A 24,785-nucleotide genomic window follows, 5' to 3' on the forward strand; every position below is an offset into this window, starting at 1 on the left:
GGCTTTTTCTGCTTATGTGGTGCTGAGGAATCGAACCCAGGGCCTCATGCATGCAAGGCAAGCACTCTACCACTGAGCCCCCTTCCCAGCCCCTTAAAGCTATTTTCTACCTAAAATGTTTTGAATTTCATTATGTTCCTTTCTAGTGTTTTTCAGTCACAGACACTCATGGCCTGTCTAGGCTCAGATCCCAGCATAGTAAGGCTTCCTAGTAACCACAGTCTGTCCTCTAGGGAGCTTCCTAAAAAGCAGGGGCACAGTGAATCATAGTCAAAATGCACTAATTTATGCCAACATCCTAAAAGACTTGAGACTCCTGCATGTTCCTCAGAACTTAGCATGTAACTGGGATGCTTCTGGTTGATAATCAAGACCAGTAGGTATAATTCTATATGTGGGCCTTGTTGTTTTTTTCTGTTGTCCCTGAGTTGAAGCATTAACACTAATGTTCACTGATCATTGTGCTCTCTCTTGTTCCCGCCCCCGCCCCCCCACCCCGCCCCAATCTTTCTTTAGAATGTTCATAGTTCAGTTCCTCTCCTGAACTCCAAGGACCCTATTGATAGAATCATCGAGTTTGTTCCCACAAAAGCCCCATATGATCCCCGATGGATGCTGGCAGGCCGGCCTCACCCAAGTATGTATATGTTTAAAGGTCCCTGGATACCTTGCTTATCAAGTTTTTAGTCTTCTTTCCAGCACTGTCCAATTCTCATACAAAAGTATGTAAGAAATCAGATTCTTAGAAACAAGGATGGTCTAAAAACAGCATTATGAAGAAAAGGATGGAAAATCCTTCATGAACAAATGAAACATAAGAGATTTATAAGTAACCCATTGAATCATAGCCAGTATAGTTGTGATTTATTCCTTTTGTTATTAAAGCACTTACTATTCAGTAAGCTCAAAGACTTTAGTTTTGTTTTGTTTTTTTTGGTCGCTCGTGGGGCTTGAACTTGGCTTGGGCACTGTGCTCTTCAGCTCAAGGCGAGCACTCTACCGCTTGAGCCACAACACCACCTCCAGCTCAAAGACTTTCAAACCATTAAAATATGAGCTGTAAAATCATGGACTCTGAGGATTTTTTTTTTGATGTTTGTGTATGTTAGAATTCAAAGCCATAACAGAATGTGACTACATTTTTCTCTGCAAGCTATTTCTGAGCACCTACCCACCCAGGCCTTTCTGTGGTACTGGCAATAATATTGCTATTCTCATTTGTCAGTCCATTTGGCTGTTCTAGCAAACCTCTCTTCTCAGGAGATTATTTTAAGACCCAAATCTCTCAGGTGCTTTTAATATACTTCATTTTAAGATATTGCTGTGTAGGCCAAGCTGATCTAGAACTCACAATCCTCCTGCCTCAGCCTCCCAAGAGCTGAGATTAAAGACATGTGGCCACCACACCTGGCCTTTGTTATATTTTAAATCACATTCTCAAGTTTTGTTGTTTTTTGCATATTTATTTTGCATATTTATTGCAGTTATTCAAAGAACAGCTATATATAAAAAGAAAAATGAAGACTTTTTATTATACTTAATAGTGATTGTGATTTTGCTGGGGGGAGAACCCTCAAAAACAAAACATAAGACTTCATAGGAACACTTAATAAATCTTCCTGGATACTAGCTTGAATCTGGGTCAAATAAAAAGCATTTCCATATATGAGCTTATTTGAGCTTACTACCTTCAGAGATAAAGCACCATTCTACAAGCTCAAAGAATTTGAGATTTATGTAAGATCACGCATCTGTTACTTTACATCTGGGGGAGAGAGAGAGAGTGTGTGTGTGTGTGTGTGTGCGCGCGCGCGCACGCACACTCACGCATATGCCATTCCTGGGACTTATACCTTGGGCCTGGATGCTGTCTTTGAGCTGCTGCTATTTCTCCTCCTTCTTTTTTTTTTTTCCTTTCAGTTCTGGGGCTTCAATTCAGGGCCTGGGCATTGTCACAGAGCCTCTTTGTGCTCAAGGCTAACACTACCATACCACAGTGCCACTTTTGGCCTTTTATGAGTAGTTTATTGGACTTTGCTGCCCAGGCTGACTTTAAACTGTGATCCCCAGATGTCAGCCTCCTGAGTTGCTAGAATTACAGGCATCAGCTACCAGCATCATGCTGTCCCTAAGCTTATTTTGCTCAAGGCTAGCACTTTACCACTTGAGCCACAGGGCCACTTTCTGCTTTTTCTGAGTAGTTTGCCTATAATCCTAGCTACTCAGGAGGCTGAGATCTGAGGTTCAAAGCCTGCCCAGGCAGGAAAGTCTGTGAGACTCATCTCCAATTAGCTACCAGAAAACTCTAAGGGGCACTGTGGCTCAAAGTGGTAGAGTGTTAGCCTTGAGCGAAAGAGTTCAGAGGCAGCATCCAGGCCCTGAGTTCAGGCCCCATAACAGACAGACAAAAAGAGTTTCATGGACTTTCCTACATGGGCTGGCTTCAAACTACAATCCTTATGTCTCAGCCTCCTGAGTAACTAGGATTATAGGCATGAGTCACCAGCACCTGGCTAGGACTTCTTATGACTAACTACATCATAGTAGTGTTCTTCCTACCTCTTATTTTTACGTGTGATTATGATAATGAGAAAAGACCTGTTCTGGAATTCAGGTTTAAGTAAGCATTTCTCTGGGAAATGTGAAGGAACCACCTTAGCAGGCTTCTAAATTTCATGTCTGAAATAAGAATGGTCTTCCCTCTGGGGACTGTGAAGCCCAACCACATTAACCATTGGCTCCCTTTCCCCTAATGTTTCTAAACATTTCTATTTTAAAATTAATTCTATAATTCAATGATCCAAGCATATAAAATTAAGATTTCAATATCCTGATGTACCTAGAAATTTGGTTTACTACTTCATCAAAATCTCAGCTCCTCAGCTTGAAACTGGTAGCTCATACCTGTAATCCTAGATACTCAGGAGACTGAGATCTGAGTATTGTGGTTCAAAGGCAACCAGCAGGAAAGTTGGTGAAATTTTTACCTCCAATTAATCACCAGAAACCAGAGATAGAGCTGTGGCTCAAAGTGGTAGAGCACTAGTCTTGAGCAAAAGAGCCCAAGGACAGCATCCAAACCCTGAGTGCAAGTCACATGACTGACAAAAAACAAAAACAAAACTAAGCTTCCTGCCAGGCATGGTGATACATTCCTGTAATCATAGTCTCAAAAAGCTAAGAAAAGAGAATCTTGAGTTCAAGGCCAATCTGGGCTGCACAAAACTTCTCAAAAAAAAAAAAAGATTGTCCCTCTTCTGATATGGGGTGCATATGTATAGGTGGGCATTATCCTGTCTGTTATTAATGAAATCCACAAAATGAAATTAAATTTGTGATAAACTAAGTTTTCTGGGGGGTTTTGGATAATATTTTTTTCATTGACTTCCTAGTAATTCATCCTGCTGTCTATGTGCTGCTAACACTCGCTCCCAAATCGAGTGACTTCAGATTTTAATTTAGTGGAAGCGTTAAAGAAAGCAGATGATTCCCTGTGATAAGTTAAAGCAGATATCTTCTAGGTGAAAAGTTAAAGTCATTTATTAGAGGAGATAGTGCTGTGATATTCTTCAAACTGACGCCCAACACGAGACCAGAATCTAAACGATCAGCTTTGGGCTCACGATAGAGAGATAATTTTGAAATGGATGATCACATTTTACACCGGGGCCATAGAGGCAAGGAATGTAGAACACAGTAATTACAACTTTAGTCTTGATAAAACACTCTCCATCCTGTTTAAGTCAGCAGAGGTTAGCTTGCTTGGATCTCCACTTTTAATTGGTTTTGGACTTGGGTTTTTAGAGGGTAGAGGGCTATGTTCAAATTAGAAGAATCACTGAGAAACTGAGCTGAGAGGGCAAATGAGCAAACAGTTATTTGCAGAAGCCTTTATGGGCACTTGGTCAAACATTCATACCTGTGGAACAAAAGTTTGTCTTAAACTAGAATGTTGAAGTTACATGTGCAAGGGAAGCTAATAGAGTAACTGTGTGCATATGAACCACATTTTTGCCCTGTGAAGGAAATGTATGGTCATGTCTGTCTTCTTGAAGAAAGATTATATTTTGTCAGCTATAAATAAAGTTGATCTGTCTTGTTGCTGTTCTAGCAAAGAAACAGAGTCTTTTCTTTCCCCCAAATTTGGCTCTTTATCTGAACATTAAAATTATTGTTTGGCTGGTTTCATCTTTCCATGAAAATCATTGGAATGAAAATTATTAGGCAAATTTTAAAATATAAGTAGATGTGTTAAAAGCATCTTTAATGATTTGGCTGCCTTTTGACAAATGTTTGTGATGACTTGAAAAGAAAAACAAGTTATTTATTTAAAAACATTCAAACTCTTCTCTAGCTAGCGGAACCCCATCGTTTAACAATAAATGATGCTTTTGCTGATAAATGAGTCTTTTTATGCAGACTAACAAATGAAATCGGATATGATGGCTGGAGGCACATGAACATTCAGCTGCTTAATGCTTTTCATGTTTTATAATATGGTTAAAAACAACAAACTCCCCAAAGTAATCCCCCAAAACCTACCTTAAATTCATCAGTTTCAGTGCATTATCAATGAATCGACTTATCTTTACTCTTTGTTTCCTTTCTTCCTTCTATAGCCCAGAAAGGTCAGTGGTTGAGTGGATTTTTTGACTATGGATCTTTCTCAGAGATTATGCAGCCCTGGGCACAGACTGTGGTGGTTGGTAGAGCCAGGTAAGAGCTCTTTTGTTTGGAAGTTCTTTTTCCTGCCAAGTAACAGTAATAAAGGAAAGAACTATGACTACATAGATTTTATTTTACCCAGTAATGTATTTTGTCTAAATTTTGCACAAATACTGATTATAGATATTCACAAGGCAGCCTAACTAAAGTGTGGCTCTCAGTAGTCATTTAGTATAGGATTCCAATGATGCATTTAATCTGAAGGCTGATTTGGGCATTATTTGCTTTATAAAATTGTGTGGGAAAGGAATGTATACCTATAATCCTAGCTTCTTGGATGTAGAGAATGGCAGGCTCACAGCCTAGGCAGAAAGTTCTCATCTAAACAGACTAGGTATGCAAGTAATGACAGTAATCTGGTGAGACATAAATAGGAGGATCTTAGTCTGAAGTTGACCTTGACTCTCAAAACAAAGCAAAAATGTCTAGGGGCATAGCTCAAATGATAGAACACTGCTGAGCAAGTGTGAGGCCCTGAGTTCGAACCCCATGTAACACCAAAAAAAAAAAAAAGGGTAAATAAATAAAACTCATACAAAATTGGTCCAAGAAAAGCTTTTTAGGATCTGCAAAGATAACCTGAAGTAGCCATGGTCCATCAGCAACTTCCCCTCCCACAAAGACCACTTTCTTTCAGAAGCATGCTGTGAGTAAATTACAGAGAGACTCACATGTGTTTCTATGTACCCTGAGAGTTCCTTCCTGGCATCCAGATTCTTTAAGTATCTTTTGCACGGCATTGGATTAGATTAAGATTTGAATTGCCAAAAAAAAAAAAAAAAGTTTACCTGAAACAGGAGTAAATAAAATAGGCAGGAATCGGTTGCTGGGATACCTATATTTTTCAAGTGAGAAATTGAAGTTTCTATTAAATTTTAATACCCACTCTAAGAAGTGCTTCACTCAACAGCAAGCTCTGCACGAAATAATCTGCAGTGCTCACTATAACGAGCACCTGCCAAGGCTGATCTTAATCTAGTTCTGTGCTACAGACATGCTGCCCAAGGGACCCGCATCAGGGGGCTCACCTTCCTCCCGGGGGCAATCAGTTTTCCTTATCTTGGCGAAAAAAGGCACCTGCTCAAGATTCTCCAACATGCCACATTGGCTTGAGATTTAGATTCTAGCCTTGAAAATAATTCTAGGCTTTGTGGTTCTCTCAGTGCAGCAGGTCAGCATGCCTCATGCTGCCAGTGACAAGGAACCATCAGATGGCAGATCCCACAGACAGAGTTATCCACTGTGACTCTAAATAGGAGTCGGGCCTCAAGTCAGCTCAGACAAAAAAAAATCTCAAAAACTAGCAGCTCATTTCTCCGGAATCTTAGATCTTTTACCTCACCCCAGGCTTTAGGTCCCAGTGAGAATCATTCTTTGTGCCAGTAACATTCTCACTGGGGAGGTGAAAGTGGGACATGCACCAGAGCTAGTGCCCTTCCACCCAGAACTTACTGCTCCTTACGCATTCCTCATATCACACCAGGACCAACTTTTCTTTTGAAAATTTGGCTCTTATATATTCTACTTCAGTTTTCCAGTCTATAAACATGACAGACTTTAAGCTTACAAAGCTAAACCTCTTTTTAGGGTCTTTAAGATCATCCCTTGGGAAATAAAAAAATAAATAAAAACGACGCTTTACAATTACAATTGGAAGAATAGGGATTGCTCTGCAACCTACGTCAGTAAAGCTTGGCTTTGCTTAGCTCTGCCATTGTTTATTCTGATACTCACTCTGACTTCCTTTCTTTCCATCTGATGAGTTCTGGAGTTCTCACTCCAAACACATACACATGCTCACAAGTATATAAAACAGAAATGGAGCTAGCTTCTTTCAAAGCAATGGCATTTCAAGAAATAAATATAAATGTATTCTTCTGGGATTGTTACTGTAAGTGCTGCCAAAACTCATCTTTGGTATGTATGTTTGGAATATGTGTGCTATTGGCTGTAAATTGTCTTTTATTATTCCATGGCACCTTGTCCAGGGACACACTATAAAACAAGATGTAGCATCTTCATGTGCTAGCCTGATAAAATTTATATGAAGTATAATAGAAAACAGAAGTTGTTCTGAGCTGTTTTCAAGTTCAATAAATAACTGTAATACTAGGATAAAGATGTTCTTTATTAGGTCACATGGGCCCTAATATATAAGTTATAAGTTACCGATTTAGGGTGGCTTTTGCAATTACAAGTTTCCAGTTGGATTATTAATCATTGTGAACAGAAATATTTCTAAACTCTCCTGTGTACCTACTGCTCGTTGTCTGGTTGTCTAGAGGGCTTTTGATTCTAATTCAGTGCGGGCAAGTGACAAGGGGGTGGGTGGTCTCCACTCACCCCCCGTTAGGCCTCTTGTGATGACAAGAATCCATTTCCAGTGGCCAGTGTAATGGCAACTGGAATGTAACCAAAGACCATCCTTCATGGGGAAGTTTGTTATGCAGATGCTGTAGGGAATGAGAGACTATAATCCATCCCAACCCCAAGGAATGCAACTGAGAATGAATATTGATCACATTTTCTAGAGAAAGGACTCATCCTATACTTTGTGCCTCTGTCTCTCTCCCTGTCCTTATCCTCTTCTCACATCCCACCTTTCCTCCTTACTTTCTGAGTTTTCCTGGGTAAATAACATAGTTTGGAAATTAAGTATGTACTTTTGGCGGGGGCTGGGGGGAGTGGGCAATATTAGAGTTTAAAGTCAGGCCTTTCAGTTAACTCCTATGGGAAGGTGCTTCCCCATGCAAGCCATATCCTCAGCCCCTTTTGCTTTAGTTTTTTTCAGATAAGGTTTCAGGAATGGCCTTAAACCATAGTCTTATCTAGCTATGTAGTAGGACAATAGGCATATATCCTAATGGCCAGCTTGTTTTGTTGAGATGGAGGTCTTACTATTTTGCCCAGTTTGGCCTTTAAGCGCAATCTTCATTATCTCTACCCACCTATTAGTGGAGGTTACAGACAAAAGCCATTGTACCTGGCCAAAGTTTAATATATATTTCTGATATAGATTTCACCAAGATTATTATTGATTATTCCTTTCCACTGAAAAAGAAAGTTAAGGGCTTATTTAATCACTTACCTACTCTTGACATGTATTTTTCATCATTATCATGATATACATCTATATACTTACCTACCCATTGGTAAGACCTATTATACCTTCAAATCCCTGGATCCACTTTTTAAAAATGGTATTATAGTCTGAACTCAGAACCTCACACTTGCTAGGCAGGCACTCTTACTGCTGAGCCATGCTCCAGCCTTAGAACCACATTATTGATATTCCATAGAAAACCACAGCTGTAACATACCTAAGATATGGAACCAACCCAGATGCCCCCCAATAGATGAATGGATCAAGAAAATGTGGTATATATACACAATGGAATTCTGTGCTTCCATCAGAAAGAATGACACCACACATTTGTAAGGAAATGGAAGGACTTGGAAAAAATCATATTAGGTGAAGTAAGCCAGATCCAAAGAAACATAAGTCCCATGGTTTCCATTATTTGTAATGAATAGTATATGTTTAGGATAATCTTAGCAGATGAACAGAATAGCTCAATAGCCATGTATGTATGACATATAATATGGTGTTAAGTGAAATGAACTCCCAAGACATGGACACAAAAAGTTTTTCTTTGTTGTTGTTGTTGTTTTAATGTACTATATGATTAGTTTTTTCTTTTGTTTTGTTCTCACTATGGTTTATTTCCTGTTGTCACGGTATTTGATTTTGGTACCCTGAGTATTGTATATACGTTTATTTGAATTAGGGAAGGGGAACAAAAAAATGGTGAGACAAAAGACAAAGAGGGAAACAATGCAACAGTGATACTCACAAGACAATATGTTGGAAATGATCTATACAACTTGGGGGGAGAGTGTAGAGGGGGAAGGGTATAATGTACATCACCTTGACAATAAAATTAAAATTAAAAAGAAAACCACAGCTGTTTCCACCAGGCTAGCACTCATGAAAAGTTCCTGAGTTTCAGGCTTCTAATACCTTTTATACTATTTCTCATCATCTTTACCAAGAGATAGTAAAAAATTAGCTCAGAGATTTTGTTTGATAAGATGTGCATAGACCACTGAGTCTCACTGTAGAGGCTTCTCTAGTACAACCCTAAGTTGTACTGGAGTGATTCTGAGGATGGTTTTCTACCATATTTATAGAATAAATACTAACTCCACAAAGTCACATTTAACTCTTAGAAGAATTTGTCTCCCCTGCTGCTGTGCTTGCTTTAGTTTTACCCCCAGTGTCGATGTGGGATTGGGAAATGAAATGAATGACCAGCTATAATCTGAACATGCAGTGGGTTCTTATGTGTTTTTTTTTTTTTTAATCAGGCTAGGAGGAATACCTGTAGGAGTAGTTGCTGTAGAAACACGTACAGTAGAACTGAGTATCCCAGCCGATCCTGCAAACCTGGATTCTGAAGCCAAGGTAGGTCACCTCAAGTACATGGTGCTTGGGGCTTCTTCATGCTTCAAGCTTGTTTTCCTTCTACAGTGCCTATGGATATACTGGGAGCATTGCAAACCACCAAATTTTAGAGTGAAGATTACTCTAGGTAGACTGTAAGCTTAGTTCTACCTGAAAAACAATATGCCTTTACCAGTAGTTTTGGAGATGCTGGAGACCAGACTGGTTTTGCTGGGGAATAACTGCTGAACAGGTGACACATGCCTATAATCCTAAGTACTCTGGATACTACGAACTGAGGATCATTGTTTAAAGCCAGCCCAGGCATAAAAGTCCATGAGACTCTTATCTCTAATTAATCACCAAAAAGCTGGAGCTGGAACTATGGCTTAAGAGGTAGAACACAGGCTGGGAAGTTGGCTCAGAGGTAGACTGTTGCCTCACATTTATGAAGCCCTGGGTTCGATTCCTCAGCACCACATAAGCAGAAAAAATCTGGAAGTAGCACTGTAGCTCAAGTGGTAGGGTACTAGTGTTGAGCTGAAGAGCTGAGGGACAGGCCTAGGCCCAGAGTTCAGCCTCCACAACCGACCAAAAAAAAAAGTAAAGCACTAGCTTTGATCAAAAAAGCTGTGTGAGCTGGGCACTGGTAGCTCACGTCTGTAATCCTAGCTACTCAGGAGGCTGAGATCTGAGGATCACATTCAAAGCCCGCCAGGGCAGGAAAGGCTGTGAAACTCTTTATCTTCAAGTAACGCTGTCACTCAAGTAGTAGAGCGTTCCCCTTGAGCTGAAGAGCTGAGGGACAACACTCAGGCCCAGAGTTCAAGCCCCATGACTGACAAAAAAAAAAAAAGATTAAATTAAAAAACAACAACTGTGAGATACATTTTGAGTTGTGTCTCAACTCAGGGACAGGGCCCAGGCCCTGAGTTCAAGTCCTAGAACTGGCCAAAGAAGGTAAGTACGTAGATAGGTAGGTAGGTAGGAAGGAAGAAATTAGGTTGGGGGAGGAAAGGGGGAGAGGGAGAGAAGAGAGAGAGCACACTAAGATAATGCTACAGCTTGTCAGTCTCCTAGCATACCACGAAAGCACTAAAGACAAAATTCCTTCTACCAAATGCAAGACATGGACAGCACAGCCCATGTTTTTTTTATAGGTGGATTACATTTACATCTTGACATCTATCATAACAGTAGCCAGTAGGGAGACCAGAGAGGAGACTTTTCAACAGTGTCACATCACGTGTCTTTTTTTTTTTTTTTTTTTGTCGGTTGTAGAGCTTGAACTCTGGGCCTGGGCACTGTCCCTCAGCTCTTCAGCTCAATGCTAGCACTCTACCACTTGAGCCATAGCGCCCACTTCCAGCTTTTTCTGTATATGTAGTGCTGAGGAATTGAACCCAGGGCCTCATGCATGTGAGGCAAGCACTCTTAACACTCAGCCACCTTCCCAGCCCTACATCACGTGTCTTGACTAAGCACAATACAAAAAAGGCTGAGTAAGCAGAGAGGTGGAAAGCCTTGAAGTCTATATAATTGGCTTGTTTTGCAGAGTAGTATAATTGGGCCATTTAAAGTTGCCTTTGAAAAGCTGAATGAGAATTCCTAGGAATTAGTGGTGTATCAGGACTCAAAAAGAAGGATATTTAACAAGGTCAAAAATTTCAAGTGCTCTGTTATTTTTTATTTCAAAGATGATACTCTTGATGAATAATAGCTTTTGTTTGTTTTGTGTATGTGCATGTACGTGTGCACACGCATGTGCGTACCAGTCCTGGGGCCTAGGTTCTATCCCTGTATTTTTTTGTGCTCAAGGCTAATGCTACTACTTGAGCCACAGGTCCACTTCCAGCTTTTTTGGTAGTTAATTGAAGATAAGAGTCTCATGAACTTTCCTGCCCAAACTGGTTTTGAAGCCTCCTGAGTAGTTAGGATTACAGGCATAAGCTACCGTCGCCTGGCTAAATTTGCCAATTCTTTTTTTTTTTTTTTTTTTTTCAGTTGTGGGGCTTGAACTCTGGGCTTGAGCGCTATCCTTCAGCTCAAGGCTCAAGGCTAGCGCTCTACCACTTGAGCCACAGTGCCACTTCTGAAATTTGCCAATTCTTTTTTTTTTTGGGGGGGGTCCAGTCGTGGGGCCTGAACTCTGGGCTTGGGCGCTGTCCCTCAGCTCTTCAGCTCAAGGCTAGTGCTCTACCACTTGAGCTACAATGCCACTTCCGGCTTTTTTCTTTTTGCTTATGTGGTGCTGAGGAATCGAACCCAGGGCCTCAGGCATGCAAGGCAAGCGCTCTACCACTGAGCCACCTTCCCAGCCCCAATTTGCCAATTCTTAATAAAGCCTTCTTCACTTCATAGAGTTTGCCTTCAAAGTTCTCTTTCAGTATTGTTAACTAGCACTTCTTTGATTTTCCCTACTAGATAATCCAGCAGGCTGGCCAAGTTTGGTTCCCAGACTCTGCATTTAAGACCTATCAGGCTATCAAGGACTTCAACCGTGAAGGGCTACCCCTGATGGTCTTTGCCAACTGGAGAGGCTTTTCTGGAGGGATGAAAGGTGATTGGGCTGGCTGTGGGTGGGAAGGGCATTACTAGTTACTGAGTAAGAGAGGACAGGAGGTAAGATACACATTCTGCATGGCCTGTGGCTATTCTGACAGCTCATCATCCCAGAATTATTTATCCTGTGAGATGTCTTTTGAGTTGCATCTCAAATGAAAAAATATGGTATGTTTTATAATTTCATAGAATATCACAGAATAATCTAATATTATCTAGGTGGGCTACTGTTGTTTTAATTTTCACAGGTGGATGTTAAGTTATTCTGGTGGAACTGGGAAATATGATGTACTTGTCTCTGTCCCTCTTTCTGGACATTTCCTTCATTCACGTTACTCTCTAATATTCTATAATGATGAAGATAGATTCTAATATTAACACTAACTAAAGAAAATGAAACAGATTCTATACCAGAGGCTGTTCTTTGTGGCAATTTGTAATATATTTCATTACTATCCACCAACAGTCCTGAGCCTGTGGCTCTAGCAGATTAGACCATTATTATAAAAACTCTACTCCATGCTATGGGAATGGCTTAGTGATTAGGCAGCCAATGTCATCATTAACCAAGAATCCTCCATGAGCAGAGCCCCCTGTCAACAGTCCACAGAGAGCCAAAGGAAACATATTCCAGTTCTTACAGTCGCAGGGCCCTTGCTCCAATGACAGAACCCCACAATTGTGCAAAAGACAGATACTATGCACTTGGAGGCTGAGACTTTGTTGATTGTGCAAACCTCATTCACTTCAGGGTTCTAAGGTAGTAGACAGGATAGAACAGAAGGAGAAGCCGGGGCTAGGAAGGTAGCTCAGTGGTAGAATGCTTGCCTCACATTCATTAGGCCCTGGGTTCGATTCCTCAGCACCATATAAGCAGAAAAAGCTGAAAGTGGCACTGTGGCTCAAGTGATAGAGCGCTAGCGTTGAGCTGAAGAGCTGAGGGACAGCGTCCAGGCCCAGAGTTAAGGCCCTATGACCAACCCAAAAAAAAAGGAGAAGCTGCTATGGCGAGTAATTCGATAGTATCCAGTATGAAGCAATGAACACTTAATAGGGAACATAGTAATAGCATAAGACCACCCCTTTCTTCTGAGGAGGAAAACCTTGGGGAAACTCCCTTTTATTTATGATGAGAAGTATTCAACAATTTTGCCAATGTTTCTTACCTGGCTAGAAGAGCACTATATGGCCAGGCCTCCCTAGCAAAATGTAGACCATATTGATTGCAGTGGGGTGGGGAGATGGTGGGGTTGGGGTTGGTTGAAAATTTACCCTTTGCTAGAGCAGTACTGTGTCTTGCATTTTTCTTGGGGAATATGTAAACTATACATTCAGCTTAATGTTTATGTACTTTTTTAAACCGTGAAGGTGAGATTTTTTTGTTTGCTTGTTTGTTTGGTCAGACATGGGGCCTGAATTCTGGGCCTGGGCGCTGTCCCTTAGCTCTTCAGCTCAAGGCTAGCACTCTACCACTTGAGCCATAGCACCACTTCCAGATTTTTCTGCTTATGTGGTGCTGAGGAATCGAACCCAGGGCCTCATGCATGCAAGGCAAGCATTCTATCACTGAGCCACCTTCCCAGCCCCTGAGGTGGTTTTTTGTTTTTTTTTTTTTAAATACAAGAGTCTCACTAGGTAGACCAGGCTATTAGCCTTTAACTTAAGATCCTCCTGCCTCAGGCTCCCAAATGTGAGGATAATTGGCATATACCAACATACCTTGCTTGAAAGTGAATTCCTTTTTAACCAAAATAATCAATAGAAATAACACGAGAAATTGACAGTACGGGTTAAACAAATCAGTCCTACACAGTTTTACTAAGATCCTATGTATAAGGAACTAAACTAAGAAGAAATAAAATAAGTCAGCAAACAGACAGGGCCTCAAGGAGTTAAGAAAAATGTCTTGGGCAGAATGATGAAGCTCTAACTGTGCTGTTACTTGTTACTGGTCTTAGGCACTTTTTGACACCCAGGGGAGGAAGTCATCCTGGCTATCCTAACCTCCTAGAGTTGAAGAGTTCAAAGGTCCCAGAGTTGCCACTTCTAGTAAAATCTTGAACTCTGCTTATTTTGGCTGGGACCCAGCTCATTGCTAGCCTATAACCTTAAAAACAACAATTGAATTTCATTAAGAAATGCTAACCACTTTACATTATCTTACATAGTCAACACTATAAATAGGACCACTAAAGTCTAGCTTATATTTCATTTGCCATGGATTAAGGCTTGAAGTAAGTAAAATTCCCAAGATGATTCAGGTTACAAATAAGAGAGAAGATTGTAGACCTATCCAACTCCTGATTAGAAGAGCTAGAACAGGAAGTAGCACTGTAGCTCAACTGGTAGAGTGCTAGCCTTGAGCAAAAGAAGCTCAGGGACTGTGCCCAGACCCTGAGTTCAGGCCCCACGACCAACAAAAAAAAGAGAGAGAGAGCCAGAACAGGATCAACTACAACATCCCTGGAATGACATATTAATGTTTCTGTGCTCTCCTCCTTTAGAAAGATGGCCATGGTTATTGGGAAAAGAAATTTTTATAGTAAGTGGTGATGTGGCTCAAGCGGTAGAGTGCTCGCCTTGAGCTGAAGAGCGCAGGGACAGCGCGCAGGCCCAGATTTCAACCCACAAACCACCAACCAACAAAAATAAATAAATAAAACCCAAAAAGAAATTTTTATAGCCCAGAAATGTTATTTTCCAGCCTGGACTATATAGCAAGTTCAAAGCCACCCTGTGCTACATGGAGAAACTTTATCTCCAAGAAAAGAAAGGAAGAAGGAAATGTTCAATTTTTTTTTATTGTGGTAAAATATATCTTAACCATGTGTAAGTGTACAATTCAGTGGCTTTAAATATAGTCACAGTGTTGTGTGACTTTTTCATCATCCCTAACTTAAACTCAGTACTCATTAAACAGTGACTACCTGTTCTTTCCTATCTCATCAGAATGGCATGGTTGGCCTGGGTGAGCTTTTCTTTTGAATTTTGGTGCTCATGTGTCCATTTACATACAACATAAGACAAACTTTAGAGAAGACAGAGATTGTGTGAAAGTAAGAAGGGGGGAATGGTGTCTTTCATATTTACATACAGGTCAGGATGTTTCCTGCATATTATCTCACGTAAAGGGACCTAAACTGAGAGCCTCTTGTCATTCTCCACATCCCTTGGGGAGATGTTTGCAGTTTTGGTTTCAATACTGGCTGGGGATTATGCAGGGAGGGAAAATAAACAATTATGCCATCCCTCAGTGCACACAAACACACAGCCAGGAGCCGACTGCACTGTGGGTAAAATGACTCCAAAATTGTGTGTAATGAGTAGGAAAAGATTAGAGACAGCTCTTGCTATGCTGAAAATTGACATTAGTGGAGGAAAAAAAAAAAAACTCTTTACTAGTCGGCCTAGGAGGTCTAATTCGAGCAGTAAAAATATAAATAAATAAATAAAAGCTTGTCAAGATGGTATTGGTGCTTTTTTTCCAATGAGCTCTATCTGGCCGGAAGGCTATTCAGCATAATGCAAAATTAAATTATAAAAACTGGCTGAATATTTAGATGGAAGAGCCATTTGGAAGCAGTTTATTTAGACGAACCGGCAATGACCCACAACAGGGAGACATCAAGCGTGAAATTTACTAGAAATTAGCACCAGGGTCCCAGCCTCAGCATGAATAGCTTGATAGGATGCAAATCCCAGTGATATTAAGCCGCCTCACTGCTGGAGCTACAGGGTCACTCTCAGTTGGCTTTTCATGTTATACTTATTATTTTGTTCCTGGGACAGGTTATAAATAACAATAAAAAAAACACACTTATTGAAAACTTTAACTGAAACGAAAGTCTATTTTAAAGTCTCTGATTACTTGGGTGCTAAAATAGAGTGTCCACTGGCCATAATGAACCCATGAGAGACATAATGTATATATGCAGTTTGTGTGTGCCTAATGTTTACCTTAGTTTCTAACAGATCATCTTGCTCAAACCAATAAAATCTATTCCAGTGTTAAGAGTATGAGGCACTGTGGAAAACACTCTCAGCCACCCTACTTCCTTATTTGGTACATGTGGTTGCCAGGATTTAACCATGTTGTATAACAATGAAAGCCCTAGGCAGAGTTAATGCCTGGTTGCTGAGAACATGCTTCAGAGGCTGTGTGTGATCACCATTCATGCAGGTGTACTTTACCCAGAATGTTCAGAAATGAAGTTTCTGCCTCTCCAGTGAAGAAAGAAGCAATGAGTATTGTCCACTTACAGTTGCATTTCTCTGGGCCTAAGAATTGACAGTATATGCACAGCCTTAAAATTCCCTGGACTAACTTTGGCATAAACTCCTGAGGCTCTTCCCTCATATACTATGATGGTTGTATTTTCTCGCTTTTTCTCTCTCTTAAATATGAAGGGATTTCAGACAGTTGTATGTCAGATAGTTGCCAAGTATTCCAACTTGCCTTTCAAAATAGGTGGTTTGGAGTAATTGTGATTCACTTTGAGCATGGTGATTGTAGAATTTGTTTTTGTGTTTGTTTATATTTTAATAGCCTGCTTTTTTGTGTGTTTTGATCATTGGATTGCTGGTGTGTTAGTGTTTAAGACATTCTAAGAACATCAGCTTTAGGGGTTGGGAAGGTGGCTCAATGGTAGAGTGTGTACGTTGCATGCATGAAGCTCTGGGTTCGATTCCTCAGCACCACATAAGCAGAAAAAAAGCCAGAAGTGGCATTGTGGCTCAAGTGGTAGAGCACTAGCCTTGAGCTGAAGAGCTGAGGGACAGCGCCCAGGCCCAGAGTTCAGATCCCACGACCAGCAAAAAAAAAAAAGAATGTCAGCTTTAATGAAACCATTCTAGCTTGCAGTCTTAGGGCCTAAAGATATTTCTTTGGCATCTATAACTAAGATCTTCACATTATTACTAGTGTCATCAGTACAGTCTTTAGAAGTGTTGTATCATTTAGGCAAGTCTCTTTTTCTGGTTTCATTTTCGTCAGCCATTGCATTAGATCTAGTAAAAGTAGATAACCCCCAGCTTCATGCTCTCTTTAGTAGCAATAGGAATGATGAATAAAAATAAGGCATGGATTTTAAGGAATATGGATGGACTTCAGAGCCAAAAAACGATCTGAGTTTGAAGCCAGGTATGGTGGTATATGCCTGTAATCCCAGATATCAGGAGTCAAAAAGCAGGAATATCCCAGGCTAACCTGGGATACCTAGCAAGACGCCCCCCTCAATTTTTTTTAAAAAAGGGATCTTTGTCCAGGCACTAATGGCTCACGCCTATAATCCTAGCTACTCAGTAGACTGAGATCTGAGGATTGTGGTTCAAAGCCAGCCCGGGCAGGAAAGTTCATGAGACTCATCAGAAAACCAGAAGTGGCACTGAGACTCAAGTGGTAGAGTGCTAGCCTTGAGCTAAAGAGCTGAAGGACAGGGGCTGGGAAGGTGGCTCAGTGGTAGAGTGCTTGCCTGGCATGCATGAGGCTCTGGGTTCGATTCCTCAGCACCACATAAACAAAAAATAAGACGGAAGTGGGCACTGTGGCTCAAGTGGTAGAGTGCTAACCTTGAGCTGAAGAGCTGAGGGATACACCCAGGCCCAGAGTTCAATCCCCATGACCAAAAAAGAAAAAAAAAAAAAACTGAAGGACAGCGTCCAAGCCCAGAGTTCAAGACCCACAACCCACCTGAGTCTTATCTTTGTTACTCAATCTTTTTTTTTGGTGTTGTTGTTGGTCGTGGGGCTTGAACTCTGGGCCTGGGAGCTGTCCTTCAGCTCAAAGCTAGCACTCTACCACTTGAGCCACAGCACTACTTCCAGGTTTCTGAGTGGTTTATTGAAGATAGTCTCACAGACTTTCCTGCCCATTCTGGCTTTGAACTGTGATCCTCAGATCTCAGCCTCCTGAGTAGGATTACAGGTGTGAGCCACTGGTGCCTAGCACTTAGTCTTTTTTGAGTATATGTGCTAATAATGGAACTTGGTCTCCAGGCCTCATCCTCTCCTTGGCTTTTTCATCAAGGTTGGAGATCTGTCACTTAAGCCACACCTCCACATCTGGCTCTTTGCTGGTAATTGTCTCTAAGAGTCTCAAGGATTCATGGGCTCTGGCTGGCTTCCAACCTTTGTCCCCAGATCTCATCCTCTTGAGTAGCTAGAATTACAGGTGGACATCTCCAGTGCCCAGTTACTTATTCTTATTTAGCTAAGCCTCTACCTACTTACTTGCAACTTGGATATATAAATAAGATGACATTCTGATAATTAATGTATGTATGCAGACATTGTTCCTCATACACAATACCAGCTAACCACATTACCAAAAGAAACCTAAGTCCATTTTACAAAAATGAAAAATATATTTTAACTAATGTTTTTCCCTTTGGGGAGTTGAATTTATTACAAAGATAGTACAGAAATAGATTTTGATACATTTTTAACAAGCAGACATTAACTGAGAGGCTAGAAAACTTTCTTCATTGACCTGTAGTTTTATTTTCTATTTTTCAAGTAGAATGACTTTGTGCTGTCTGCTCTCATTGTATTTTCACCTTTTATCTACACCCCAGATTGTTCATGATATCGACGGGGGCCACTCCTTGGCAGTACTGAAAAATGTACCACTAATTACACAATTATTTTATTATGTAGCACTGGCTGAAATATCCACTAAAGAATTAATTTAGTTAAAATAATTTTAACTGAGCAATTATTTTCATAACCACAGAATTAGCGTAAAGCCCTTAAAGTCCTTTATTCCCTGCTTCATACAGCAGTTGTGCAATTAGCAGTAAATTTTTTTTTTTTTTGGTCCTTGCTTTTTTCTGAAAGGAATAAATGTCTTCACTCTCATCAGACATTCAGAGCATGTGACCATTACACATTCTGTATAAAGTAAGGGGTGCTTCCTGGAGCAGCTTGGAGTTTTAGAAGTCTGTACAGACAAACCAAGTTGGGACAGTGGAGAAAGGCATGTGCCTTGCAGTGAACTGTGCTCCCTGATGGTTGGAATATAGAGCCATTTTTACTTTGGAGAAGGTGGCAGTTTAATTTGCCAGTAACTACAATGAAAGCAATTTCTATTTACTTTGCTCTTAACTTCCTGAAAAATGCTTCTTTGCCTTGGATTTCCAGAATTGATTTATTCCAAATTGAGATCCTCTCTTTGATAGGAAAGTTTGAACTCAGTTGAACCTGTTATTTGGTGTTTAGAAAGGCCTTATTGTAGCTCCAGTGAAGTACTCATTAAACTTCTGGAATCATAAACCTAAAAGTTTAGCAATGTTTAGACTTCAGGGAAGTAGTCCATATAAAGTTGGGAAATAAAAAACTGATCTGGCTTTCCAAGGACTTACTTTATTCATGGACCAGGAGTCTTTTCTTCAGGCTTATCTGGCCTTGAGGAGGATAACACAGTGTGCTTTTTAGCAGTCTAAAGAGGTTGCTCTTAGTGTGTGTGTATAACAAACTGTCTTCTTGTGCATGAACACATGTGTTTATATTCTCATTGATATCCTATAAAAACATAACTAAGAATTGATTTGTTCTTACTGTATTCTTTCAAAAATGTGTGTGTTTATTTACTCACTCAGCCAGTACTTACTGAACACTAACTGTTCCAGGTTTGGGGAAGGCAATGGGTATATAAAAATGAAAGATCCAGTTTGGATTTGTTTTTTTGGAAATCTGAAGAGAGTTGTTATATAGCTTAGGCTGGCATGGAACTCCCACTGTACAGAGACCAAGTTAGAGTCAAATTGATACACCTCCTCCTGACTCAGCCTCCTAAATTCTAGGATCACAGTTGTGTCTCACCACACCCAACTTAAAGATAAAAATTTTTGTAGGATCCATTCTTATTAACTATACATTTTAAAAACTTGCATGCTAAGAATCATGAGAGGAATTGAAAGAGCTAGAATAGTTCCTTCAGAAAACTTAATATAGTGGGAAAGATCACATATTGACTTGAAAAATAGTCAACGTTTGCAGAGCAAGTGTGAATTAATGTGGTGAGACCTTAGTACAGAAATTCAGGGAGGATATAAAATGAATGTATAACCAGCCGTTTGCACACTGTGTCTTGTGAAGACAGTGCATTTTTCTCTCATGCTTTTGAAGATCTCTGGAGTAGAATACAGGTAGAGATAGCAAACCCATTAGGCTTTGGGGTGGCCACCTAGGACCTGTGGTGGCTAGAACTCTAAGACCTGCTACCTCTAGCTCTGAGCAGCCTCCTTACTGAAAACACAGTGTGCTATACAAATACGTTCCTTGTGTCCCATAACCTGAGCAATGTTTGAAATCACTGCTTTGGAAAAGATGAATTTCATGATTTCTGATTTGTCTCATTCTCTGTAGACATGTATGACCAAGTGCTCAAGTTTGGTGCTTACATCGTAGACAGCTTACGAGAGTGCTCCCAGCCTGTGATGGTTTACATTCCTCCCCAGGCTGAGCTCCGAGGTGGCTCCTGGGTTGTGATTGACCCTACTATAAACCCCCGACACATGGAGATGTATGCAGACCGAGAAAGCAGGTAATATGCTTTCCAGATTTCCACTGGCTACCTCTAGGGATTCAACAACTGTGGTTTTCCTCCTAAAGAACATGATAAACAAGGGAACATTTGAATCTATCTATTCCCAAAGAACTGAAAGTTAGAAAATAGGCTCTCTAAAAGAAGAAAATCAAGCTGCTGGAGTTAAGCTTCCTCAATATAGTCCTCCATCGCAGATTCTTTTAAGCATGAAGTCCTCTATTCTTGGTACCTCTAAACCTCACTGAAACTTGGGAGAACTTATATGTAAGCCTTTTAAAATGTATATAGTAGATATTAACTGTAATTTTTAATATTAAAAAATAAATTTTTAGGGAATGGTTTCTGATGTTAGAGCTCAAGTGTTTGCTAGAAGCAACCCTAAAGCCTTCACATTGCTCATTTCCATTGCATTGAGCAGATGCCTTACCTCCAGCTTGGCCTGACCTTCTGTGTTTGATCCAGGTTCTTTCAGCAAACTTACAACTGTGGTGTGGGTCCATCCACACTCATCCCTCACTTAATATAGCCTAAGTGCTGGTGGTGCGTCCCCTGCCACTGCACCTAAGCATAATGTGACTCTTGTCACCCTTATTAGCTGTAGATGGTAGAATCTGTATTCTCCCTTTGAGATACAAGTCAACTGGTGTGGTAATGAGAATTATTTTAATTGCTTTTTGCTGGGCCTTTCTCATACCTCACTTAGACACTTCTCTGGTGTCTGCTTTTTCCCCTGGGGTGATTTCTGTGAGCCATGGGTGGGCAAAATGATAATGAAGCTATTTCCTGGTCCACAAATTGTAACTGGCCTCATTCTGTTGCCTTCTTTCCTTTAAAGTGCCTCTATTTCTGTTTTGTTTTCTTTCTCTCTGATCCAGGGGATCAGTTCTGGAGCCAGAAGGGACTGTAGAAATCAAATTCCGAAAAAAGGATCTGGTGAAAACCATGCGTCGGGTGGACCCAGTCTACATCCACTTGGCTGAGCGATTAGGTATGTCTGCTTGTCCTCTTGGCAAATCAATGAGCCATTCAGCTGATTTGTAATGAGTGCATTCATAGGCCAGGGGAGGAGGCACTGAAGCATTTGATCAAATTCATGATAATCTTTATTTACTGTCCTCTCTATGGTAAGAACTCTGGTAGAATGAAATAGTGTGTGTAATAGGAGGGAAAGTGGGCCCTAAAAAAGCAAAAGTCGTTTTTTCTCTGGTATTTCCTTATAGTGCAAGTAGCCCCCCCCCCTTTTTTTTGATTACTCTTGTAGAGAATTATTAGGTAGAAGTTGCTTTGGGAAGCAGCTTAATCAGGCGGAGAATATTCAAGACTTAAGTATGTCCTGTTTCTGCTTGTCTCTCTGGACAGCCTATCTTGTTTCTAAGAAATGTTGAGAAAAGAGTGTTGTATTATAGAAAAGCTAGAGTCTACCCAGGCGGTGTTCTGGGGTCATCCTGAGCTATGGAAGTAAAGATTGCGTGCTGTGTGCTTGCTTCCAAATAGTGACTGTGGCAGTCATTGCCCTGAGATGCTTCTAGCTATTACTGTGTTGCTCATTTGTTTTCAGAGCTTTTGGGAGATGCTTGCAATTTGAACATAGGATGAAACTGTGGGAGCCCAGTGATGAGTCCAGAGTCTGAATGAGTTTTAGGTTCTTTTGCAACACTGATTTTTTTTATCCAGGTCTCCCATTGAGACCCTTTCTGTGTTAGTAAAGACAGTTGCTTAAAATTCTGTTATTGATTATTTGATTCTGGTTCTGGTTTTCTAAAGGAGTAGAGGGTTTGTCTTAAAATTGTAGTGAAACACAAGTACACAGTACACGGAGGGAGTGAAAGAGAAATGCTAGCTCATTTATGTTCCAAAGAGTAATTTAATTAATAAAATGCCATTTGTGGAATCTAGAATCCTCCCCATCTAGAATTGGGAAAAAAACTACTGAGTATGTGTGTGGAGATGACACCTCCAGGCCCTTGGATCTCTAAGTTAGGTTGCTTGTTGAACACAATGACTTGGGTTACAATAAACCCTGTTTGTGTCCCATTGTTTGCTATTAGGTAACAGCTACCAATAACTCTAGCCTACCACAGCCTGATCGTTTTATGGGAAATACACACGTACAAAAAGAAATTGGCAAAGTTGTTTCTAAAATCTATTGCCACCCAGAATTGTTGAGGTGGTTTTTTTTCTCTCTCTTTTCCAAACAGGATAATTACTTTTGACCAACCCTATACACTTTAATTAAAGCAACTGCAGCTCAACAGCAAGTTACTTAGAACTGTACATAGAGAAAGCTCTAAAAGCTTCAGCCACTGATAAGCATCTCACTTAGATGGCTCATAATTGCTCCCAGCATCCAGCGGTCATTGCTGCTGTTTTTAACCACTAAATTCTGTAGGAAGGCAGCAGTGCCACAATTGCCAGACAGAGAATTGCCAAATTTCCTTCCTTTTTTTTTCTTTCTTGCTACCGCCCCCTTTCCCCCCCCCCCCACCTTTTTTCTGGTTTTCTTTCTGGCCAATTTAAAATTTGTCAAAGTCGGTCTTCTTCTGGATCACTGCCCTTTGATATTTCGCGCACTCCATTTGCCACAAACAAGCCGCGGGGCCGCAGTTCATGCTGACTCTAGCAGAAGCAGAGAGAGCTCCATTTATCTTACACTGCCTGCTGAATTCCTACTCATTAACTGGGGGTTCACTGCCTCTTTTTAACCCCCCAATGGCTGCTATCATCCCTTCAGAGTAACTGGGTGGTAGAAAGAGGGATCCTCTCCACATTGGTTGGAGGACTCCGGGAAGAGAGTTGTGTGGGGCCAAAGCTCCCTTCTCTCCATGGAAAGTGGTTTTGCTTCCACCTTCACCCGCACCTTTAACTTTAGAAGTATACGCAGGGGAGAGGGAGGAGATTCCCAAGTGATGGCATTTAATCATTTGTTACAAATCATCTCATTATCAATTTCCTTTCCTCACTGAAGAAAATCATATTTATTTAACCTTGACCAAAATGGCACTCAAAAAAGAATCAGTAGTCTGCTAAATGTGAAGTAGGCTCTGGCCCAGGGAACCCTGGGAACATGAGCAGTGGATTAGGAAATTATGTATGAGTCTTGGATATATTACTTATAAGTAAATTGTTTAACTTCTCTAAACATAAGTAAAGAGAGGAATAACACTCTCATCCAGTTAGTGTGAGGATCAGATGAATGTGTATTTAATTAGAATCTGCCATGCATTTCTCAAGCATGGAGACTGGCATCATTTCTTTACAGTCATAATCATTAGAAAAAGCAGATGGACATGTTTAGCATTGAAAGTTTTCTGTGGCTCAGTTCCACATTTGGGAGTACAAAGGAAACAGAAGTAGCCCTGTCTCTGGGGCATTTGCAATCTTCCATCTTCCACATTGTGATATCTATGATACAACACAGCAGATCAACCTGGGTGTGAACCTTGCTCTTTATGAGATCACAATGGTTCTTGACTTTTCTTATAATGCCTACAAAGACTACCAGAGTGCTTTTTCACAAATTGTTGAAAAGGACCATGTTTCCAAATTGAGAAGTTGAAACAAAAAGTAGATGGGGCTAAACATATCTTCCAAGATAAAAATAAATGTACATAAGAGCCCAAAATAGAATTCTTGATCTCTGTATTCTACTTTTCTCAAGATTTCCTAAGATTATATCTCAGCTGAATACTGAGCCTGATCTAAATTAAACAGGGATTCTTTCCCCTTTGTGAGCTAAAGCCAATTGCACTGAGAAAATCTGATTTAGAAGGCCTATAGGAGTGGATGTTATCTTGTATTCCTGATCTCTTCCCAAATCAGCCTGAGTACCAGGAAGCATTCACAGATACTCAAGATGAGCCAGTGCACAACTGATTGTGTTCAAAATTATGATGTATTCTCCAAGGATAATGAGTCACATTTGATTTCTGAACAGCTAGCTTCATCTCTTTCAGAATTATGTAAAATTATGTGTATATATATATATAAATATATGTGTGTGTATGTATACATATATACTCATACATAATTTTTTGGTGCTAGAAATTGAAAATAGTCACATATTTAACAAATGACCTTTGATCATTTTATACATCTAGTTTGGAGATGGTGGTGAATTACTTTGCTGGTCTGCAGCTGTAACAGAGAATGAAAATAGTGTATACATTGAGTTCTGATTGAGATGTAGAAAAGAATCGCCTCAAAATGAAAAGCAGATTTTGGTTGACTTACCAGAATCTTGCATTCCTGAACCTGTTTTGGCCCTGGATTCTCAGAACCAGGGTTTGGTAAAATCATTGCAGGGAAGATTACTACTTTGGTTGCCTTAAGGAAAATAAATTCCTACTCTGAAAATAGAGTCCTAGCCCTCAAAGGATTTTTTGTGTCTCACTATCATCTCTGATGCTTCTCACAATCAGAGCAGAGAAAGTGGCAGTGGAGCTGGACTTCCATGTTAATTAGACCTCTGTAGTGCTATGCCCCAGGTCCTTTTCTGGATCTTTACCCTCC

At 40.4% G+C, this 24,785-nt stretch overlaps 1 protein-coding gene across 2 annotated transcripts in view; it reads left to right on the plus strand.

Moving 5' to 3' along the window:
* The window catches only part of Acaca (acetyl-CoA carboxylase alpha), a 243,975-nt gene that overhangs the window by 198,610 nt on the left and 20,580 nt on the right, over positions 1-24,785 (plus strand). For both annotated transcript variants that reach the window (XM_013013338.1, XM_013013339.1), the window contains 6 exons: positions 517-637; positions 4,620-4,716; positions 9,094-9,190; positions 11,594-11,729; positions 20,096-20,273; positions 21,152-21,264. In XM_013013338.1, the coding sequence (XP_012868792.1) occupies positions 517-637; positions 4,620-4,716; positions 9,094-9,190; positions 11,594-11,729; positions 20,096-20,273; positions 21,152-21,264 (742 nt within the window). The remainder of the gene's footprint in view (positions 1-516; positions 638-4,619; positions 4,717-9,093; positions 9,191-11,593; positions 11,730-20,095; positions 20,274-21,151; positions 21,265-24,785) is intronic.

Source organism: Dipodomys ordii, unplaced genomic scaffold (genome assembly GCF_000151885.1).
Source record: "Dipodomys ordii isolate 6190 unplaced genomic scaffold, Dord_2.0 Scaffold19, whole genome shotgun sequence".
NCBI lineage: Eukaryota > Metazoa > Chordata > Mammalia > Rodentia > Heteromyidae > Dipodomys > Dipodomys ordii.